The 23,262-nt window shown below is 36.5% G+C and overlaps 1 protein-coding gene across 1 annotated transcript in view; it reads right to left on the bottom strand.

The window, feature by feature from the left end:
- The window catches only part of MCTP1 (multiple C2 domains, transmembrane 1), a 173,472-nt gene that overhangs the window by 137,010 nt on the left and 13,200 nt on the right, over positions 1-23,262 (bottom strand). Inside the window, exons 2-5 of the mRNA XM_010578028.1 lie at positions 17,477-17,619; positions 14,625-14,704; positions 13,956-14,064; positions 7,009-7,047 (exon numbers count right to left, since the gene is read on the bottom strand). Coding sequence (XP_010576330.1) covers positions 7,009-7,047; positions 13,956-14,064; positions 14,625-14,704; positions 17,477-17,619 — 371 coding nt within the window. The remainder of the gene's footprint in view (positions 1-7,008; positions 7,048-13,955; positions 14,065-14,624; positions 14,705-17,476; positions 17,620-23,262) is intronic.

Genomic DNA, 23,262 nt, shown 5'->3' with positions numbered 1-23,262 from the left:
ATTAAATATCTTTTCCCCTACTATGTTTGGCTAAAGTTGTGAAACCACTTGTTCCTCTGTTTGTCCTTAAATTAAAGCACTCAAGAGGTTTTTCTGGTGTTTTCTTAACGTGTCATTAATGTATTTAGTTTAACATGGGGTCTGATCATGTTTGAACTCAATTTAATGGCAATTCTCCCACAGATGTGCGAAGGGCAAGAGTAGACCTCTATTCAGATGAAAATAATTTTCAGTGAAATGAACATTTCTGGCAGAGCTCTCTCTCAGTATGCTTTGGCTAAAAGGTACTGTCTTCATGAAAATACCTTTGCTTAAATAGTTATAGTTACATAGGAAAACATGAGCTATTCTTATTTTTTCGTATACAAATTGTGAATAGAGGCAGTGAGTGTATTAATTAGTTCTCCAGGAACGTGGGATTTGCTGAAATAAACTATTTATATGGGATAGCACCTCATGCATCCTCTAGCTAAGCTGGTCAAAAATTTTCCTGACAAACATGAGGAAATGCTGTTCAGAGAAAATTCAAACCTCTATATGTGGGAACATGCCAATCTCATCAGAACTTCAAAAAACCCCGAGGAATATAAACAGCTTGGTCAGCCAGTACTAGGGCTTTTGCTTACCCATCCTCCCTACGAGTATCTATCTATAGGATCACTAGCTCGTCAGTACACTGTCTAGTGAACACAGCAGCTACACCACAGTTACTAGCCAAATTCACAACCAGGGAGGACAACTGTTGCCTATGAGGCAAAAATTATACTGACACCTTCTCGTCTTCCGTTTCAAAGACCTAAATTAATATTGAGACAGAGCTTGATCACTCTCGTACTCCTGTCTTGTAAACTCAATAAGCAGAAAGGGAAGACATGTTGACAACTGATCAACATTAATTTCCAAATGTTTTCCACCCTGAAAGCTTGGGACAAGAAGACTCAGGTGCTGCACCTTCCTCTCAATTATTCTGTTAAAAACTGATATTTTGCTTACTTGAGGAGCACACTGTATGTGCCCTATATAAACTACCAGAACATTTCAGCAGGCATCAGACCTTGGTGCTCTCATCTTAGACGGTGTACTTTGGTGTCCTACAGGACTATGAACACAATGAAGCTTATGAAGGTTCTCAGAGTAAAGCAAAATACATTTATCTGTCACATTTCTTTTCTCTGGGAATGGCCAGTAAATCCACACTGTCAAGACCCTCTACATTACAGCAGAAGTGGGGACACACACGAAGTATCTGTAATTGCTAGTGCAGTCCCTGTCCTTATGAAGAGGCTTCCTCCATGGTCTACAACTATTAGTAAGTGGGCACCCAGCAATGTCTGTTAGCAAACCAGTCTGACCACATAGCTTCACATGACCTTGTACTGGGTCTGGCTGGGATGGAGGTCACTTTCCTCACAGCAGTCCATACGGCGCTGTGCTTTGCCTTTGTAGCTAAACCCGTGTTGGTAACATGGCGATGTTATGGCTGCTGCTGGTGGGTGCTCACACAGCATCGAGGCTTCGTGCCGGCTGGGCTCAACCCATCAGACTTGTAAATTTCTGCCATGTTCTCGCTATTCATTCTGACCTATTTTCTGCTTACAGTAAAACTTCGTTCCAAATTCTACTGTTTTGTTTCCTCTTACATGCTCCTAATTGTTAATATTTGAGCAGCCAAAACTCTTCCTCTGAATTAAGTATATATATACATATATATGTATATATATTTCGAAGGATCATTTTTTTCAGACTCACTCTAAAATGTGTATATAAATTGTGCCCAAATCACTGTGATAAAACCTATCCATCTGTGTTGTGGGAAGAGATGAGCTTAATTTGCACCATGGGAGATACTGTTAGACACTAGGGAAAAAAAACAGCCTTTAATGGAAACGATAGTTAAGCACTGGAACTGGCTCTCTGGGGAGGTTGTAGAATATCCATCACTGCAGATGTTTAAGGACAAATTAAACAAACCTCTGTCAAACACAGTTTAGCTGTCATTGTTCCCACTTTAGGGTAGGAAGACAACTTTTCAGGCTGTTAATCCTGTTTTCTGTCTTTTTCACAGCTACCCTGCACACAGGTAGGTTTTTAAATATCCCAGACACTTGAAATTCTGGCAAGTGAGGTTTGGTCTGTCTACCAACACTACCTGCCTTGCCATCAGTCTTCTCTTCCAGAGACATTCCTGTTAACTTCTGAAGTTCCTTGTCTCACACTTTTTGCTGCCATTTCTCCCACTCAGCACAGCAAGGATGAAACTTTCAAAACAAGCTCTGTGTGTATTACCCTGTAAGTAAATACCACCAGCTGAAGCCACTATCCTCTACCCTTTTCTGAATTAACCTCCTGTAATCACACAGCAAATTGTACAGCTACAGAGGTTAGCAGGTGATTTTTCATAAAATATTTACTGGTATCTTCAGATTCTTCACAGAAAAGTCTGCCCACTCTATATAAAATTAAACACTCTGAGAGAGAGTATCCAAAGAAAGGCTTCTGATTAAGTTAATGCAAACAATTAATTGTCAAATGCAGGTACAATTACCTGACAACACTAAAAAAAATTAAAACTGTGTTTTTTTAACAAAAAGCATGTAGGCTCTTTCCCTTCCCCATTTCTAGCTATAATCAAGGTAAAGTTTTGATTTTGGCTGGAAAATACATTTGTCAGTGCTGAATTATAATTGCAGTTTCATTGACTACAAGCTTAGTATTTATGCTTTTCATTTTAAAGTTAAACATGACTTCACATTAAAAAGTGCTAGAAGCAGTAAGATTTTATCTTTTAAAAATGTTGGTAGTAAAGGCACAGCAAAAGTAATGAAATCTAGTACTTAATTAAAGAGAACATAATTTTTACATGAGAAAAAATAGTGCATTTAGACAGCCTCTTCTTTCCTCTGTTATCAGCTTTAGACTTAATAATCGTAAAGAAAATTTTTAGCTTTTTTTTTACTATTATTTTTGACAGCATTACACTGAACGCTACAAAAATGAGAAAGAGAAGAGCAATATGTGCATTTCTAACTCAATTTTATGCTGCCAGCATTTTAATAGGCTCCCTTCCCATACCCTTTCCTCAGCTATTGATTAAGCCTCTCTGCTGCAGAGAATTAGTAAATAAGAAGTCAGAATTGATTTTTTCTTGTTTTCATAACCAGAGGAAAAAGGAGAAAACAACTCTTCCCAATTAGTCTGCACTGGCTCGTGCTGGAAATAGCAATGTTTTATTTCTCATCACATGGAGAGCTTGCACCTCAAGGATTCTGTAATGGAAATCACTTCAGCAATTAGCACTATTCATCTCACTGTCAGAGGTGGTGTTGACTATTAGTAATAAATTATGTCTCTTACAAGCTTGGGCTTTTATGTGCTCCCTTTAAACCTAGTGTGCAACAACTTTTACCAAATTAGATCTGGTATCCAGACAGTTTAGAAAGCAAGAAAGAAGCAGGATGTTTGTTTCCCTCGACCCAAAGAATGAGAGCCATCAGGAAAGTCTGCATCTTCAGCAGAGCAATTAATGCAAAAAGGAAAATCCACCCTAAGGGAAAACTGTGGTGGACGTGGGTAACCACGGAATCAGAACAGGTCAGGTCCACACACAGAAAGGAAAGCCATTTTGCACAGGTCAAAGTTATTCCAATAGCTTTTTAAAAAGAAAAATGAAGCTAAAAAATCCTCTATTTCATTTAAACAAATGACTGACTATTCGGATCCTACAAGCACCATCTTTGTGCTGTAGCACTGGTCTGCTAACCCACAGAATATCTAACAAACTGAACTCCAAACCACAGGAACTGAGGCACAGGCACATTGAGGTTATTGAGCAAACACCTGGGTCGTAAAAAAGTGCATGAATCATTGAATAATCCATTTCAACATTTACTTGAGGTGTAATGGATCTTAGTACAGACGTAGTGGTAGAAATGGTGCAGTTTCCTCCCCCAGACCATGCGGCAAAGAGCCCACCTGCAAAGTCATAACCACTGGCCACCAGCTTGCTTTAATGCAACACCCAGCTTGTGGTGGATGAAATAAAACAATCAGTTTGAAACCTAATACAAATTGTAACTTCCCAGCAGAAGCGTTTTTTTTTCAATAAGCAGTTTTGTGGTTTTTTAAATAGCCCACTGGGAGTCTCCTGTCACTGAAGACAGGACGTTTGAGTTTCCTTTTCACAGAACAAGGACATAAATGCTCTGACTTCAAAATTGTTCGAATTTAATTTTTGCTAGATTCAGTGAAAGGTGAGTACTCCCTCTGACCTAGACAGTGTGGGGAGTGATCTAGCTCCCATGAATTTTGGTGAAGAGTATGTCTGGTATAAAGCAAACACAACTGGGAAAACTAAGAAAAAAAAACCACAAAACCCCCAAAAAACAACTGAACAACAACTGAGCAACAGAAGAAAAAAAATAACAACAAAACCAAAAGTGGTCTTGCATTTTTGCAACACCAGTGACAAATGTTTACAACACCAGTGTGTTTGAAAACACTGGTTTACACACAAAATAGATAAAACATGCAGCTGCATTGACCCAGGTATTTCATGAGATCTTAACTTCATCTTTAGGGTGTAAAGGGGGAGAAGTATTTGAAGTAGAGACTCTGAATTTGGCCAAAGTAATTGTTTGCAAGTACATGAATACCACAATACTGTAACAGAGAAGATCAGTTACCTCTCTTTTCACAGCTACTACACGTGTCCAAGGAACTATGTGCAAGCAATGCAGTTTATGAACACAAACAATGCCATAGTGGTCTGCACTGCTACTTCTTACCTTCAAGCTACACGTGTTACAGAAAAGGTAGGCTTCAAGCACATAAATTTTTAAAAGTAAAATATACTGTCAAAATCTGTAAAATCAGATTCATGTACTAGAAGTGCCATTGTAAAGACTCTACAGAGCTAAAAAAGTAGGTTTAGGAAATCTTATAATGATATCTCTTAAAAAATTTTAATATTCTGTTTTTTCTCAGCTCTCAGGAGTGTAAGACAAACTTGCTGAAGAAGAAGGATCTGAAATGGGGCACTTTATTATGTAATAGCATTAAGCACCTATTTCTAGACATTTTTTAAATCTGCAAATGACGTCTTATTTAATATTGATCATCCTGCACCTCAGAGAACAGCAATTTTTTTTTAAGGAATTCTTTGTAAATAAAAGATTTTTTAATTTGTTTTCCTGACAAAGACCAGCAGACCAAAGATTTGGAACTCTGGAATAGCCCCAACAAGGCAAAGGAGCTCCTGTGGTTTAACTGAGATACTTCTGTATATAAATCACGCACACAACAGTGTGTGTAAGATGTTGTACATGCATTACATCTCTAGGTAAAATTAGTACTTCAGCTGAGATAAATGTAGAAAAATGCAATATTTAAATTTATACATTCACTATTTGCCAAATCTTTTGATTCGCTCCTTTGCAAAAGTGGCAACTACTGAATGAAATGTTATCAAATGAACGTAACAAAGGAGAACACGGATAAATAATTCACTTGAACAGCTCTGAAGAATTCCCAACTATCATGTTGTGCCATTCATTCAGGCTTATTGAAGCTCACAGTTCTGTCAGTTTGAAATGTGAAGTATGAGAAAGTTCTTAATAAACTAGTTTTACAAACTGTCATCCAAGACATGCAGCACATCAGGAGTTAATGCATCGCTTTTATGATGCGAAACAGCTCCGCCCTCTACCATCCTCACAGCTCTTCATTAACTCTTCTCATTAACTCTTCAGAAGTTTAAGCATCTTAGATATTTCAGGAAAAGTTATGCGAACCATATGAGAATAAAAATACTACATCACTTCAACAAGTATCTTTGCTTCACAGATTTCAAAAAGGAAACAGAGACTAAGTACTGTCCTGCATCACAGAAGCAGCCTGTGTGAAAAACCCCATCAGTAACCCAAGAACTATGAACTCTGCTCTCTTTTTATTAAAGGTTAAAAATACTCTGCAAATAATTGTCATTGAGCACTAAATACAACACTGTTTATTAATAACTTTCTATTTAAATTTGCGTAACAATATGCTGGAAAAATAAATCACTTTACAAAATAAGTGAAATCACCCCACATAGCCATTTTATTTTTCTCATTTTAACGCCTTTACATGATAATATCTCAAAAAAACCCAGATCTACCACACTAGCTCAAGACTTTGAGAGATTTTAATTCTATTTTGAATTATGCAAATAATAAGAAGGCTTAAAACTTGAAAGCAGCATGGCAGCATTAGCTAAGAGTGGCCAGAAACTGCTGAGAAACTATATACATTTTCTTTATCTTTTTGGAGACACATACAGGAAAAAGGTAAAAATGGATTGTATTCCACTACAGTCAAACGCCCAGTCTTTTCCTTGTGGAAAAGAGTATATACTGTGCTTTTTTTATTACTCACATGACTCCTAAGAGGAGAAAAGCCAGATACTGAATTTGCCTGAAGAGGCATCTGAATAGCTGTGTAGAGACCGAGAATGATTCCTTAAGCACTCCACTCTTGGAAAGCCTGGCTACCGTTGCCATCAGTGCCTGTCCAGCAACCAGGGAAATTTGTCTTTGAGAAGCATCACTGTGAAAACTTCCACCCACAAACACTCTAATCAGTAAGAGGAGTTAGTAATAGGAAAATGAAAGTTACCCTTTGGCATGAATTCTTTGTTAACATTAACAAGTAAGGTTTAAGGAAATTGTTTACACCTGAGAAATTAAAGGTTTTAAGAAAAGAATCAGGACATGTTTGCCACTTATATGAAGTTACTAGATGACTTCAAGATAGCCTAAAATGCTGTAACAAAGTTGAGAGGTTTAATGATTACATTAAAAGCTCAACTCTTTCATGATTTTGATTTGATGAAACACAAAACAATGTAATTAAAACACAATTAGAAGGAGAATAAATCCCGTGGCACAAGTTTCCGGTCCTAGATGGCACGTTTGGTAAAACATCACAATCCTTCCAAAAAAAAAAGGCAGAAGACCACATGCTAAAAGTTACCTTACTTGATCTTTTCCAACTCTTCCTCATTAGCATTGTCTGAAAATAAAATAGAGCATTATAATTACCTTTTCTCTGCAATACAGAAAAGGAGGCCAACTGTCTCCAACGGGACAATCCACATTTAACCACCACTACAACTGAAGCAGCAACACGTACACTCCAGCTACAACTACATGAGGCTGAATTAATTCCAGACAACTAGCAGCCCTGTTCACACCTAGGCATACTTTTCTGGGTGGTAGGAATGTCTCATTTCCAGAGACAATGCATTATGTGAAATCATTTAAAAGAAAGAAAGAAAGAAAGAAAAAAGAAAGAAAGAAGAAAAAGAAAGAAAGAAAAAGAAAGAAAGAAAAAGAATTAGATAAGCAAATGAAAAAATGCACGTGCCATTACTGATAGTGACTTCGATTTTGACTGATACTGGAATTACAATTTTTTTAATATTAATGTACTCCAATTTTTTGGAACACTACTGTTTAGCTCACAGGTGTAGCCGTGTAAGAGAAATCCTGGGTAAGGGTCCTTGGACAACACGCATCTCTTACAAAATCCTTAGGGTTACCACTGCCAATTAGTTTCACAGCAGTAAAGATAGCTCTTTGGTTTGATCATTATGCACATGGGGTGGAAAAAAAATTCATACTTTGACTCTAAAAAATCCAAAATGTAGTAGCCCTGTCCCATTACTTAAATAATCTGTAAAACCTTGGCACTGCTAGAGATAATGCACTGACATGCCAGGCAGCAAAGTGTCCACAGACACAGGTTCTAAATCATTAAATAAAAGAGACATACTGGTCAAGACAGATGTGGACAATTTATCTGTGAACACAACTGTTGCTTAAAGCACTTCTGTGGAAACATAGAGAAATTAATTTATACAATTTAATAACATTTAGCAGCCTGTCGTTGACCCAAGCAAAAATAAATCAAAGGCCATTAATTTCTATTGAAACTTTGTCATGAAAAACAAACATAATTTTTATTTTTTATGAACTCTTGCAAAAACACTATCTTTTTCAGATAATGGAAACAAGTTTTGAAATGCAAACATCTTCCGTGCTAAGAAATAAAAGTATTACATGGGGAAAAAATGAAAATGGGAGGAAATATGTGGGGTTTGTATTTTTGAAAGACCCAGAAATTCTTCAAATAGATACAATTTTGGGGGAGAAGAAAAACAACTAGCTGCTGAGGCAAATTTTTAAGCTGCTATGGACAGTGAAAGCCTAAACGCTCTGCTATAAGTTAATGATAACCATAGCGCTGTGGCTCTGGAAAATACACATAGATACTAAATGTTTTATAAAGCTGGAGAAAGCCATTTAACTCATCTTTACAGGAGAGGCACATAAGAATTAAGCAGCTTGAGGCCCACAGCAGGCCCTGGAGAAAACCTGCGAGTTGCTGGGTCCTGGCCAGCACAGCACAGCTCCTCCCTTCCCCATCATTGCCAAATCCTGCACAGCTACAAGTCAGAGCACAAGCTCAGCTTCACTCGGCTTCGTTGGGACCAGGCTGTGAGCAAGGAGGAGAACACAGCCTGACAGATGAATTAACTACATATCAAATCTTATTTCAACTCTGAGGGGTTCACTTTGAGTAGTAGCTACAGAAAGGTATGACCAAATTTGTTGAGAGTATCAGCGTCATGACCAGCTGCAGCAGGATAAGCTGAAGCCATCATAAACATCCTTAGAAGCCAATAAAAACAAATGCATAGCATCGGGCAGATTAGGATGGATGATCTACATGGAACTTCCTCATCTGAAAATATTTCATGCCCTGAGCCCATCTCTGTCATTCTTTTTTTCTATGGCGGTATTATCCCTCTGGCAAATAAATAAAACGTAATATTGCATTATAAGATTTAAGACAGCAAGCAAACTGACAGCATATTAATGTTGTTAATATTTTCATACAAAGCAAAAAAACCACTAAGCATCATTTGGGATAAATTATTTAAGAAAAAAACAATGCTGTGAATTTCATTCTCATTAAATAACAACATCCAAGAAGCACTCGTATGTTTCCTTTTTTCCATTCTCTATGCTACTCAGGCCATTGGCAGCAGTGGAACAGTAGTCCCCAATCTCTGCTGGCCCCAAAGCAACAATTCTCATCAAGCCACCAACTTTTTCGTTTCCTGTAGCTGAGAGTTGCCTTAAGAGCAAGGCAGGAAACAACTGTTGTAGAGAAGACATGGGAGACAAGCAGTTGTGATGAACTCAGAGTCACTCTGCAAGTTCTCCACTGACAAAATCTGCGCGCTGAACTCTGCTGGGGAGAGAGCCAGAAAAACTCACATGCGCTGTGGCACCCACAATTACAACACCAAACACAGAACCTGCAGACACCATGTACACATTTTTACTTGGCACGCATGCAACTTTACATGGCACACAGGCATGCACAGCACTACGTGTATCCAAAGATTAAGAGAAATATTAATAGAATACTGTCAGAATTAAAGAAACAAAACTTCATTGGAGCAGGTCTAAGAAAAAATCAAGTCGTTGCCAGTTCTGACTTCCTCTAAACTGGTCATCAAAAGGAGATATTAATGAAAAATACAGAAAGTATATCATACACACATTATTTTTAAAAGGAGAGTTAAAAATAATAAAAATTTTTTAGAGCTCACAGGTTTTAACATTTTTATATATACATACTTTGCTCAAACTTATTTATTTCATGTCTTCTTAGTTAACACTAGTTATATAAGATATCGGTCCTCTCAAAACAAAATAATTAATGCTGCATTAATGTAAAGGACAAGTATTATTAACAGCACAGAACAAATGCAAACGAATTATTGGAACTAGTGCTACTGCAACTTAATTGTGTTAGGCTGGAAATAGATTATACTTTTCAGGAATACTAAAGACATTCTTATGTCTACAGTTGTATAAGAATAATTCATTCATCAATTTTGATTCACAATCTATGATTGTTCAAAAATCAGAATAAATCAGATTGCCTTCATTTGTCAGAACTCAAAAAAATAGGACTTCTATACATAGTTTGAATGAGATATTATAAGATTATTAGTTTAAAATTTCACATTTTCATGCCTTTAGAACAAGCACTAGGTCGCAAAAGGCAAAGATATTTACATATAAGATTTGCTAGAAATTTTTATTTGTTCACCTGCCTATACTCTTACATTAATACTCAACGATAACTGCAAGCTACTTCTGCATTTTCTTCCAGTAAAACAAAAATCAGATAGTGTGTTCTTATTTATGAAACTGGTATACTGAATCTCCTTCAATTGAAACCATGTCCAGTATTCTTCTACTGGAAAAACACAAATTGTAAACTACTTAAGCACTGTTTTTCACAATCCACCAGGACTCAAAGATAAATACTCCCCTCTCCTAGTCTGTAATATAATTTTACATACAGTTGTATGAACATATGCATATATTAATATTCTTAATTGATATCTGAATCCAAAGATGTAATCTGTTTTGATCTCAGGATCTCTCTTTCCAGCTACAAATTCTAAAGAACATCTCATCGGTCAGCACACAGAAAATCTGCATTTCACCAGAATTTCTTTCAGGAAGATAAAGAAGAGAATGCTCCTGTGTGTACCAAATCTCTCTCTCATCTCTTTGCACACCTCAAGGCTTCACAAAAGATAGTTCCACCCAAAATAAAATAAACTATTTCTCTGTCAAACCAACTGCTTATTTTTTAAATCACTTGTAATAATACCTCTCTCACAGACAGGTGGCAATATACAACAAGGCCCCCAGTTTAGTATCACTTCACTTGAAACTTCCAGCTGGAGTATCTTATCCTCCAGCATATTCTTATATTCAATATTTCTTATGCAGTGTGACAGAATCCATGTTCATGTAATACACAGCCACATTATTTTGATATGCAAATAAAATGCTCTGCTCCAAGACCTGTCCTCTAGCTATACAAACGCATCGTCAAAAGCCTTTATCTGCACACCAGTGCATGACCTCCAAAACACTCTCAGTTGCTCCCGTTCAGGCAGTGAAGGGATCTCCTTGGAAAGTCTAATCTGCATCCAAAAGTCACCAAACAACACATGACAAACAGCAAGTCTTGTTCAACAGGGCTGGGTTTGGATTATGGCTAGAGAGCTGCCCAAAATACAGGATAAGACACATGCTGCTTTTATGGCTACATGGGAAACCTACTGCTTCTTTTGTTCAAGCTATTCCTTTTTTTTATTTCCCCAATGATCTTAATAAATACTCTCATTTTAAATATATGGAATTAAAGTACCTGAAATTTAAGTACTAGTAGTTAATTTCTGAATTCTTCAGCCTTATGATTTAACCATTTTACACCATTTACATGTGACAACATGTGCAAGCAATTTAGAGTTATCAGCTGAACAAATTAAGACTTATTTGGAAGAGAGTATATTTTTGAAATGTAGGCTACATAGAGATATCAAACCAACAGTATTTAAATAAATTTGGAATGACTTAGGAGAAAAATGGACGTGATGTGAAGAGACAGTGTTTCTGTGTCTTCTATGCAGCAGTCATTAAAGCATATTTAAAGGTGCTCACAGGTTTTTATCTATATAATTCAACTATGCTATTTGAATTATTACCTATATAGAGATATCCAGGTAGAAGGGAAGCAGTGATCATTCAAACAGCATGCTACACAGATTGGAAATGTATGAGTTGCTTTAATTACTACTTTATACAGGGCACATTTCCAGAGCAGACAAGAATTAGCCTTGATCCTCTAACATAACATTCAAAAAATATATTGATCTCAACACTACTAAATTCAATAAAAATTACCCTCATTATTACAAGACCTTTTAAAAATAACCAAGGATGACAGTTTAATTGGAGTGATACATTTGGTAATATATCTACTCCTTAGAGAGTAAATAAAAACTAATAAATAAATAAGTACATGTGGTAACTGAATAAAAGATAATTGTGGCTTGAATTATTAAACCCCTAACACATTCATATACAGCAATTCAATATTAATTTTGTAGGCCATCTTCCCTGCATTGTGACACAAATTCTCTGATTTTACTGCAACTTTGCCAGAACCGGTCTGAGATCCATATCTTGGCAAGACTGGTTTTTAATAAAAAATACAAAGCTTCAGATTAGGACTCAGAATGTTAATCTGAATCCTGGGCATTTTCAGAATGAAGTCACATATAACAGTTCGAATGGAAAGAAAAACTGGTCACTAGAGCTAAAACTAAACTTATTTAGTTTATCTATCACTTATTATTAAGTGAGTTATTGGTCACTTGAGCTAAACTAAAAGGATTAGCTTACTAAACAGAAAGCTAATAATGAAATGCATAACAGCACAAACCCAATTCTTCCTCCTGTTACAACCAGTCAGTTGGGTATGACAAAAGTTGCTATGCAGGAAGTCTATGCTGCTCCCATTACTTTTGATGTTCAGTTGTGAATTCACCAAGTAAATACCGATATGAAGGACATGTTACACTGTAGTGTCTTAATTTCACTTTCTCACGTGTGATTTTCTTGAGTGCTCTTGTATAATAGCTGAAAAACCCTGAGTGGCACAGTAGCTATCCTATCTGTATGATGAAAAAAGGAAACTAACATGCTGTCCACATAATGGTTTCCCACATAAAAATATAGTATTTCTGTGCTGCATGATTTAGGATTATGTCAGGATAATGCCAAAGCCACTTGGAAAAACAGGGCTATTACCAGCTAACTCAGAAATGCTGGTCTTACCCAAATACACACACACAAAAAAAAAATCCGGAATAAAATACATTTTTCAATTTAAGTGATAAACACTTGTGGTGCAAATTTGCAAGATAGTATTCTGAGTTGTCTGGACAAATGTATTGCTATAAGAAAGAAAAATACACTGTTTAAATAAAATTTCTGCACATTACTACCATACCCCATTATTTTTGTTAAAGTTCTAAGAGAATGTCATGAGGAAAATTAACAGATGAGAAACTTGTTTTCAAAAATCTACATCTCTGTCATACCAAATACCAAACACTTAGTTCCAATAACTGACTTACTAGCCTATTTAATAATAGCTAGGATAAAAGTGGAAAATGAACAATATTACAGCCTGCCAGTAATCCTCAGGTATGCAACGGGACAATGTGTCACACTGCAGCACACAGAAACATGTATGCTCTTGCAAAAACCATATAGTTGACCACATCCATGGAAAATTTCATCAGATAAATACTTTTTCCTTGACCCCTCTGAAGCCAAAGGAATCCACATTATTCTACAACCTCTGAGATGTTCTCTCTTGTATTTCTGCCACAGTTGTCCTACTACTGCTCAAGTCAAACGTCAACTGACAAAAAGCTATTAAAATACATCCAACTAGAAGCAGAATTTGTCACAACTAACAGGATCTAAAAAACTGGAAACTATTTTCACTTACAATTAAGCAGCTCAGAAAACTAAGATTGATGAAGGAATTACAATGAACCTAGGAAACCACACAATTTTGTAATTTAAATCTAGTCATGAAATTGAAAAACATCAAATAATACTTCATCATTAGATGCTAAAAAGCAGAAATACTACCTTTCTTCAAGTTTCTTTATTTTCAGTGTGGAATAGGATTCACATATCTAGAGATGGCAGCACTAGGTCCAAAATTCTTCACCAGCAGTTTACTGATATTTTTCCATATTAATCAGCACCATTCACCTGCAACTGACTTTATCTGAAATTGCTGAACATTTATGTTCCATTTGGATCCCTCAGTACTATCTGAGGGAGGATCCAATTCAGATGAAGTACGCTGTACTATACCAGAAACACTGTTCAGCGTTATTTTAAGAATTGGAAAAATCAAATTAATCTCAGAATATGTGGTTTAGTCTTGTGCTTTAAGTTATCCAGCCATAGAACAATTGCAAGAGTGATGACACATATCAAAATATTTAAAATTACCACTTCTCGCTGTTCTTCTCTAGGAGCCAACAGAACTGATAGCAATATACTTCCCAGATCATGGTCAGGGTAACGAGGATCCTTCAGACTCAAGGTAACATCTGTTTGTCTAGGAGATAAAAATATAAGTGTTTATTTTGATTTCGGGCTCTCAGAAAATGAAATTTCTGAATAATGAGAATTAAACGCATCTGCATTTATATGAAACTACTTGAAAATGGTGTCACAAAAATACCCTGTTTTTTGTTTTTAAGTATTGCAGTCTAAACACTCATAAATAAATACTAAATACTGTTACTCTGTGTTAAGTACTTATACATACAAAATTACTGAAGTAATTAAATCTGTACTGTACCATTAATGGATAAAAAACAGAAAGAAAACCCTTAAACAGTAGGTGGTAATGCTGTGAATAAAACCAAGATTAAAGTGGTTATAAAACTAACCTCTCCGTAGACACTGCAAAAAATGTTGTGCATGATCAGTTAATATATTATTAACATGCATATTACAGTAATTCCCTAAACATAAGTGTTCTTCCTTGGCTATTTTTACATGGTGTAAGCTTATATAATTATTTTCCAGCATAATGTTCTATTTGCAATTCCACAAACATGGTATTAGCAGATAAACATAAAGAATTACTCCATAGGCTTGTTTGTGCCATACTTGTTTAATTCCAATGAAGTGAGATCCAAAAATGCCGAACCAATAAAGTCATCCTGAAGTCCAAAGTCATAGTCAAAGACCTAAGATGCACAGGAGATAAAAGCATTTTCCAGTATTAGACATCTTTTTTTTGGTATTTTCTAGCTTTATGAATGGTTCTTTAAAGTCCTTTTCCAGAGTTATAGCTTCATGTTTCTTACATGCTAAACCAGGACTATCTGAAAGTAACCTGAAAACTTTCTGGCAACAAAATCAAGTTTGAAACTGCTTAAGTGAAAGTCAGAATGCATCATGTACAGACATGGGGGTATACTACTACTAGACTGCATATGTGAACAACATCAATATTATGAAAACAAAAGAAGCGTTTTTATAAACATAGGCACTAAAAGAAGGAAGACCAAAAGAATAACTAAAGTTAAACAGAATCATTGGCTTGCTATACATTGATGCCTTTATCAATTTTGCAAAATACAGGTAGGAGGGTGGGATATGGTTGTGAAAAGTGGGTTATTACAGCACTTGCATCAGTATCAGGAAAAATAAAATACACATTTTGAAGGTTGTATAAGTTTCTGGGGTTTAGAAATATTATAATATAAGATAAAAACTTAATGGATATGCGTAAGAAAATAGTGATATTTATTATTCTACTATGAGGACCCTGCCTACTAAATTGCTACCTAAAAAAGAAAGCATCTGGACAAATTTACTGACATCCAGACAGGAATCTGTGGCCAGTACGTGGAATGGTATCAATGATTTGAGATGGATTATGCATTGCCAAATCAGAAGAAAGAATAATAAATAAACTGGGCACAGCTTTGGAGGGAAATAAACAAAAATGGAGGGTAGCAACAAAGAAAAGTTGTGACACGAAATCACAAAGAAAATGGGAAAATGCCAATTATCAAAATCAACTTTCTAAGTAAGTTAAATTTTCTTGGCAAATATAGTCACAAGAATTTCTGAGGACCAGAATATACCTTCAGCTCCAAGTAAGAGTGAGACTTGTGAACAGCTAGTAATGAGAACATGTAACTCAGTTGTGACAGGCCTAGGTCCAAGGTATTCAACTTTGATGTAAATACTTCAACTATGGTGTTACAGAAACTCTTTTCCACGAGGCAGTTAAAGCTGTTCATCTTCTACAAATACCTTAATATGGACTGGGTTAAGGCAGTAGTAACAGAAATCCCATGACCCAAAGTCTACAGCACTGCTGCGGGACTCCAAGGGTTGAATGTGAGTATTTGAGCACAAGTCTCTCATATGCATTGATCTACCCGAGTGTGTACCCTCATGTTTTCTCTAATATTCATTCTAACGGGGAAAGACAACAAATGATGAAATTTCAGTTCATGTTGCAAAGTAGAATTGTTTTCTCCCCCTACAAATTATGAAGATGAAAACATAAATATTTTCAGCTTGGTACAATTTAATCATGTCTTAGAATATCTGAATAAGCCATAAAAACCTGAAATATTTCACACAATCTGTTCAGAGTACAAACATGGATGGATATTGTACCACTTGACACACTCCTGCCAGGAAAAAAAATTAAAAAATACACACACCTATTCCCTTGTGACCCTACTGCAGGGTCGGTATTTGACATAAATAAACCAAAACAGGTAGCTATGTTGTAAGTGTCCTTCTTTGAATCTGCCTCTCTCTTTCACAGTGCTGGGCACATGTTTGTTCCATATGAGTCACTAAGCTTAAGAAGGGCAGGAAAATGCCAATTGAGAATTATAATTAACTTTACACTTCTCTAATAACTATGTACTTTATCTGAGCAGAATAATGAAACATTGTACAGATTGATACTCGAAGCACTTTAAGTGGCATTCATCTACTAAAAAAATCTACAATTTGATATTTCAGTTAAAATTTTTGTTCTGTAATTGACATTAAGACTCGATACTGATCTGAAGCATCATATCATTTCAGACCAATTAAAAGGATTACGTAGGTAAGACTTAAGTTTCCATACTTTCTCAAAGTATTTTTGACCCAAATATGTTCTAATTAGAACCCTAAGTCTACATTTTTTTTATATCATTTTAGAACTTAATTTTTATCTAGTTTGTTTTACACAATTAAGGATCACTTTTGGATATAGATCACCATAAACTATTGGGGCCAGAAAAGCACCTTTCTGTTCTGTGCCTATAAAACAATGATCACACCTTTTCTAGTTTCCGTTCCAATATGGACAGCTAAGAAGTACTCGTGGCACTCCTGGCCTGTCTTGGATTTAAACTCAGGCTGTTTTTTCAGAATAAGTGATGCCTCTATTACGACAAAATCATCCTCACCTGTGACATACTGAGGGGAGTTACAATGTAAAAAAAAAAAAAGCATAAAGCATTACAAAACATATAAGCAAACCCACTGTGTTCAGGTACAAATAGGAAAAAAACCCCAAAACCTAGGGGAAATGGGCACACATCTTGATAAATTCTCAAATTAACCTCAGCAAAGAATTGCTTTTAATGGGATAGATTATGCTTCATATCAGAATTATGCAATGATATTTCCATAATTAAAAGGGATGCCATTATCATGAAACACAGTTTACTTTCTCTGTCCTCCTAAAATCACACGAAAGAAGTACAAAACAGTTATGGCCTGAAATAAACTAAAATGCCTGTATTTACCTTTTTTTTTTTTGAAATTTTGACATCATCATTCTACAGATATAATTTAAATAATTTTCATCTCTAAATAGTCTTTAGTAATGCACTATTGCACAATAAATTTTTCAGTATACAGAAATTAAAAAATCTAAATTCTTTCAATAACTTCTCTGTTGTAACTTAACAGACATAAGTAAGATAGTGTCTCACCTTTAGGTACAATGGTTCTCTCAGGTTATCTATAAGAATGCAAGCTTTTTCCTCCCACACAGGATTGAGGTTCTTGTGTATTGTTTTACTTCTAAATACTTCTTTTCCTCCAAGTTTGAACTTGACGTATGGATCACTAGTTCCTGTTAAAGACACATATATACTTTTAATTATGTCCTTTTAATACAATAAGGGAATGGAGACTAAATTACCTTCAACATAACTAAACGTAATTTCTACTGATAGTCAAATTAAAAACAGCAGCTGAAGAAAGAATTTCTTATTGTCACAATTTTGTTATTTTCCACAGTGTCACTACTCAGTTAATTCACTGTGTTAACATCAAATGGGTGCTTGCATCACTTCCTGTTGTTTGCAGTCCATACTCGGTCACACATGAAATACTGGCTATTGCAGTGTAGTCTTTAGTTAACAGAATTATGTCCTTATTAGGAGTAGGATTTTATCTTAATGCAATCACAAAAATTAGATTACAAGTGAAAATTGTTTCTTTAAAATATTAATCTAATTATCTTATACCTTTGAAAAGGCACAGGCTCCACTGACACCACTAGTGTAACTCTGCATTGACTTTATTGTGTCCAGGCTTCCCTCTTCCATGAAGGTACACTTCCTACAACACTCATGATGAGCAAATCAACTCTTAAGTCAGTCCACAAAGTTCACACGCTTCCTGCAGCAATCACCTACCTGCAGGACAGCACAGGTCTAAGCCCCATGATACAACTGAATAACAATTAACTATGACCAGAAAGACAACCCTGAAGGGAATTGAAAGAGAAATGTTAAATACGGCAAGAACGGCGAATGGATGGAACGTGGGTGTGGAAGTGTCAGAAGGAACAACTGGTGGAAGGAGGACTCTTGGGGTGGCACGTGCTGGGGTCAGAGAGATCAGCAGGCATCCAGGAGCACATCCGTGTCTTCTCCTCAAGACACCCATGTGGAGAGACAAAGGACAGCAAGCAAAAACCTGACGGCGCGCACAGAGGCGTTACGAGATGGAGAGATAAATCATTGCCAGCTACCAGAGGGTACTAAAGGGCACATCCAAAACCAGCACATACACGGTCACGCAAATAGCAGGAGCCCCCGAGGCATGAGGAGGACCCGTCGGCTGACATCCTTCCCCTCCCCGTCATGCATAACCCGGACAACACACCTGCGCTTGTGAATGAGCGTGCGGGTGTCAGAGTGTGAAAGCAAATGACCAAAATCGGCTTTGATTCAACATAAAATCACTTTCCCCTGCCACAAGGTTTCACACTGAGATTTGCTACATTGCCGTCACCACACTGCGATGCTATTTCACCCAATCTGACCTCAACTCCGGATGCACTGACTAGAGTTGACGTGTGGGAAAGAGAGTGAACCTGGGGGAAGGACAGGGGCAGAAGGGGACAAATGCCTCTTCCACTTGTGTCCAGCAGTCCCACCATGGAGACCAACGGTCGAGCAGCAGGACACTGCCCTTTGACAAACACTGAAGTTGTGCCTGCAACGGTCCTCATGAAACCGCTGCCTCCGTCATGAACTGAAGAAAGACCACCCATCTTTCCTGCACATTTTGATTACAAAAAATACAGTTAAGTCTTTAAACAAAAGAAAAAAGCTAGATAGAACATTCAAATACCTTCCCTAAAATGCCGGTTCGTAAGATTTCATTGTTATGTAAGTGAAATTCATTTTAATGAAAAATATTGGATGGGATTCATATTTCTACTTCTCTCTCAGCTATTTCGGAACCTTAATAATATTTGAGTCTAACTGATCCAAGACTATCTTAAAATAAACAGTAATTCTAGCACGAATAATAATTGCTTCTTCATGAGCAACATCAAAAATGTAAGACAGCCTTTTTTTTTTTTTTACTTCTAACGCTTTTCATGAGACTGGCATATTCTAGAGGTTTGTGTTTACATCCGCTGAGAAATGCAGTCATTAGCTTTTATTAAAATTGCAACATGCTCTTCGAAATAAGAGCTCTTTGCACTATTTCATGCAGCCACAAGATGTCAGTACTCTTTACCGAAATTATATATTCCTTTCAAAAAACTAGAGCCGTGGAAAACTTCTGATCTCATGTGTGACAGGGTGACAGTCACTCCCTTCTATAATTATTGGGGCAGAATTTCAGTGGCGTAAAAATGTTTAGTCTAGCACAATTAACTTGTTACTTGGTTATTCAAGCAGTGGTGACGCTTTTTAAGGCAAAGATCAGACATTTGAATTAATTCTGTGAAATTGAAGAATACTTTGAACACAGACACCAACAAATCAACAACAGTAATACAAGCCATTACTCCCCCACAAGCTGTAATTCTCCCACTGGTTTTCCTCACGGTTGCTTTGAAGTGCAGACAGCTGGCCTTTAAGCACTATCTTTTACTGTGCAGACTCCAAAAATCTCAAAAACTCTTTTGAAATTTGAAATCGATGTAGAATACTGTTGCGAGATACATATCCAATGAATTGTTTAAGATCCAGATGTCAAAGAATTCAATATTAACTGATTTTTATGTGTAGATGTACTAGTAGGGTGGGTCAAATGTTACTTCCACTTACAATACATTGCAAAACCTCAGGGGGTCTATCTCTGTGCTATGAACGCTGAGAACCACTAAGGAGCTTGCTTTGACACATCTCTACTTTAAAGCTGAGAACTCATTAGCTCCACTTAGTTAAAAGCTCCATGCCCTTCACAGACCTTTTCCATTCCTTGAAGAAAGAACATCAAATTTTTAAAAGTGTATGTATAAAGAAATGCAAGATTTAAAAAAAAATAATCTAATCAGCCGTGCAATCATTCAGTAATATTTTCACCTAATGGGAGGGCAAAAGGAGGAGCAGAACAGAGACCAAAACTTGGTCCTTTCTCAGTTCTGCTGAACTGCATCAAGTAACCTCCAGTACTGCTCTATGGCACAGGCTCCCAATTTTAATATATATTATAATAACAACAGTTTTCACATATATTATATAATTTTAATATAGTAACTGTGCATTCATGTTAATATAACACTACTAATAACACATCAAGCATATTTTAATATATTGTTTAAATATGTAGTAATATACTACTATGTAATTTTAATCAACAATCAACAATCTAATTCACATATTACTGCTCTTTTAAAGAGAAAAATAAATTCAGTTTACTTGGGACCTTATTGTTAACTGTGATTACAAGTACATTAAAACCAGAAAGAATCAAAGATCACTCTGAGGCTGCAAGAACCTGACATCTGTCACGGATTCTTGTTACTCAAGTCTCTGACTTTTCATCACTTTCCTGCTTACCAAACCATTCAAAGGAACCTGACGCACGAAGGCCTAACTGCACAAACATTTGTCTTACCCATAGCAGTTAAGAACATCATCGTGAGCCTTCGCTCACGAGCTTAAAACCTTCTCTCCAAAAAACCCACTCGTGAGACACTGCTCTCTTGCTGAAGCACCACTATCGCCTGTGTAAAGGCAGTAAGGACTCTTGGCACAGGGTGGCAGACTCTCTTTTCCTAGGAAACATTGGCCCAACAGACACCTAAAGATGCTGCCAAAGTCCGGGAGAGAAACCATCCATCATCCGTCCCAGCCGCTGTGACCTGACCCTGTGAACCAAGGACCCCTCTGGTCCTGCAGGTCTATCGCCAGGGTCCGACATTTCTCCCTCTGTGCAGGCACCTCCTAAAACGGATTTTGCTTTGCAAGTTTAGGACAGAGATTAGGTCTCGTAAGCAGACATAAAAGAAGATTAAAAAACATTTTGCTGGAGAAATGTTCAAGATGTTTGTTCATAGGAATACTAAACTGCTTTTCGGAAGGAACAACAGCTGTGTGGTAGAGTGCAAGTACAGCAAAGGCAAATTTGGACAGAATAATAATCAAAGTTGTATTGGATAGAAAGAACATGCATTCCCAATAAATTGTATACATTTACTTAATCAGTTCCCGAGGCTTCACAACAGGCTTTTCAAGATTATTAGGCCACTTGTTGAACAGACTTTTTTCCTCAATGAAATCCCATTTAACATAATATGGTAAACCGCTAACCAAACAAAATTCAACAGTGAACACAGGGGTGAACGTAACCATGAGACCAAGTAATGAGCTTGAGACTGCTCCCCCATAACTGGTGCTAATGAGACAGACAGGATGAGGCAAAACTCTCCATATTCCTCTATGGTCTTTTTGTACTTCACTCACTGTGAACAAAGTCAAAGTACTAGCATGCCTAAAAAGCCTCAGCTGAAGATCTACCTATAGCATACCATAATCAGACACTGAAATCCTTAAGGCAAATTTTAAAACCTTACACTAAAAAGAGAGAACACAGGCTATAAAAAACCCAGTATAATAGAGATGAATTATACTGAAAAACAGCACTTTCCAGCTGTCGCTTCCAGTAGAGATGGTTTTGTACTTCATACAATAAGAAGAAAGAAATTACATTTCAGAAAAATGGTGAATTAGCAAGTACATTTATTACAGAAGCTAATTACCTGATTTAATTAAAACTGTTTAACTATCGCATGGTTAAGTGCGTTAATTTTTCCACCGCTGCTATTCACTCACAATTTAACTTTTGAAACAGAACAGAAAGCCATATGCAAGCCCATTCTGGAAAACAAGAGTGACTGTGCCATAAAAGCTTTTGCACAGTTTGGATGTTCATCACTGTGCAATTCAAATTCTAGTTTCAATTTTTTTAAAAAGTTAAAAAACTAATTTTCCCCTGGGGAACACCTGGTTTTCAGCCTGTTGAGAAAAAGATTTCAGAGAGGAAAACACACCAAATCAGGGAAACTAACTTCTTCTCTTCTCCCTATGACTAAAGCCATAGGGAAAAAAAGCAAACCAACCAATTCATTAACGTCTTCCCTGTAAGCAGTTATCACTGCTGCAAACTGGACCACTTGGACACAAGATCTTTAGGTTTTTTTTACCTACAGAGGTCCTAAGGCTAAGCCACAACATTACAAAGGTTGCAGCCTGTCCAGTTCCTGATGTAAATCACAAGTCTCCTTCAGATCCACCACACATATACAATAAATAACACACTTAAACCAATTTCAGCCTAGTGGTTTGAAAAAATAGAAGCTTCAAATACTATTAACTGGAAATCACAGTCATTAAATAGGATTTCCTGCTGTACAGGACATAGGAGGAATACTGCAGGAATAAGCACAGTTTATAAAGCCGTAAACACCCAATAAATATGGGGGAACAGAATTTTTCATTACTGCAAGTAATGATGAAATGTACACATTTTTAAAAGCAAAAATAAGGTAAAAGCATGTTCTTAATTCTTTTACACTTAGAACTATAACTAAAGCTCTGTCAAGGCTTCCTATTATTCTTCCATTTTACTTTCAATCTTGGAATTGCTTCATTTGACCTACAATTACTTGAAAAGAAAGCAAGCCACTAGAGATGTGCAGAGATGCACAACAACTTTGATGTCATAATTCCTGAGAAGCTTAATTATTAATACAAACACTTGTTCCAGATTTGTTGCATGAAGAGCTCTTTTCACCGATATTCAGCTCTTTCCCCTTCTCTCTGACTTCATCCACACTCATTCCCCTCTTAATAAAGTTTCTCAGTCTCCAGTTATTTTCTTCGTTACAGCCAAGGTAGAAGATGAAGTTGGGGGAGGGTTCTCAAGTATGTGTCTGCTGAGTATGTCAAGCAAAACATGTATCAGTTCATAGCATTTTACATATTTTGTATTTCCAAACTGCAACATGAAGTAACTCATAAAA

Source organism: Haliaeetus leucocephalus, unplaced genomic scaffold (genome assembly GCF_000737465.1).
Source record: "Haliaeetus leucocephalus isolate CR32 unplaced genomic scaffold, Haliaeetus_leucocephalus-4.0 Scaffold598, whole genome shotgun sequence".
NCBI classification, from domain to species: Eukaryota; Metazoa; Chordata; class Aves; order Accipitriformes; family Accipitridae; genus Haliaeetus; species Haliaeetus leucocephalus.
Note: the sequence above shows the minus strand (reverse complement) of the source record. Positions and strands in the feature narration are given on the sequence as shown.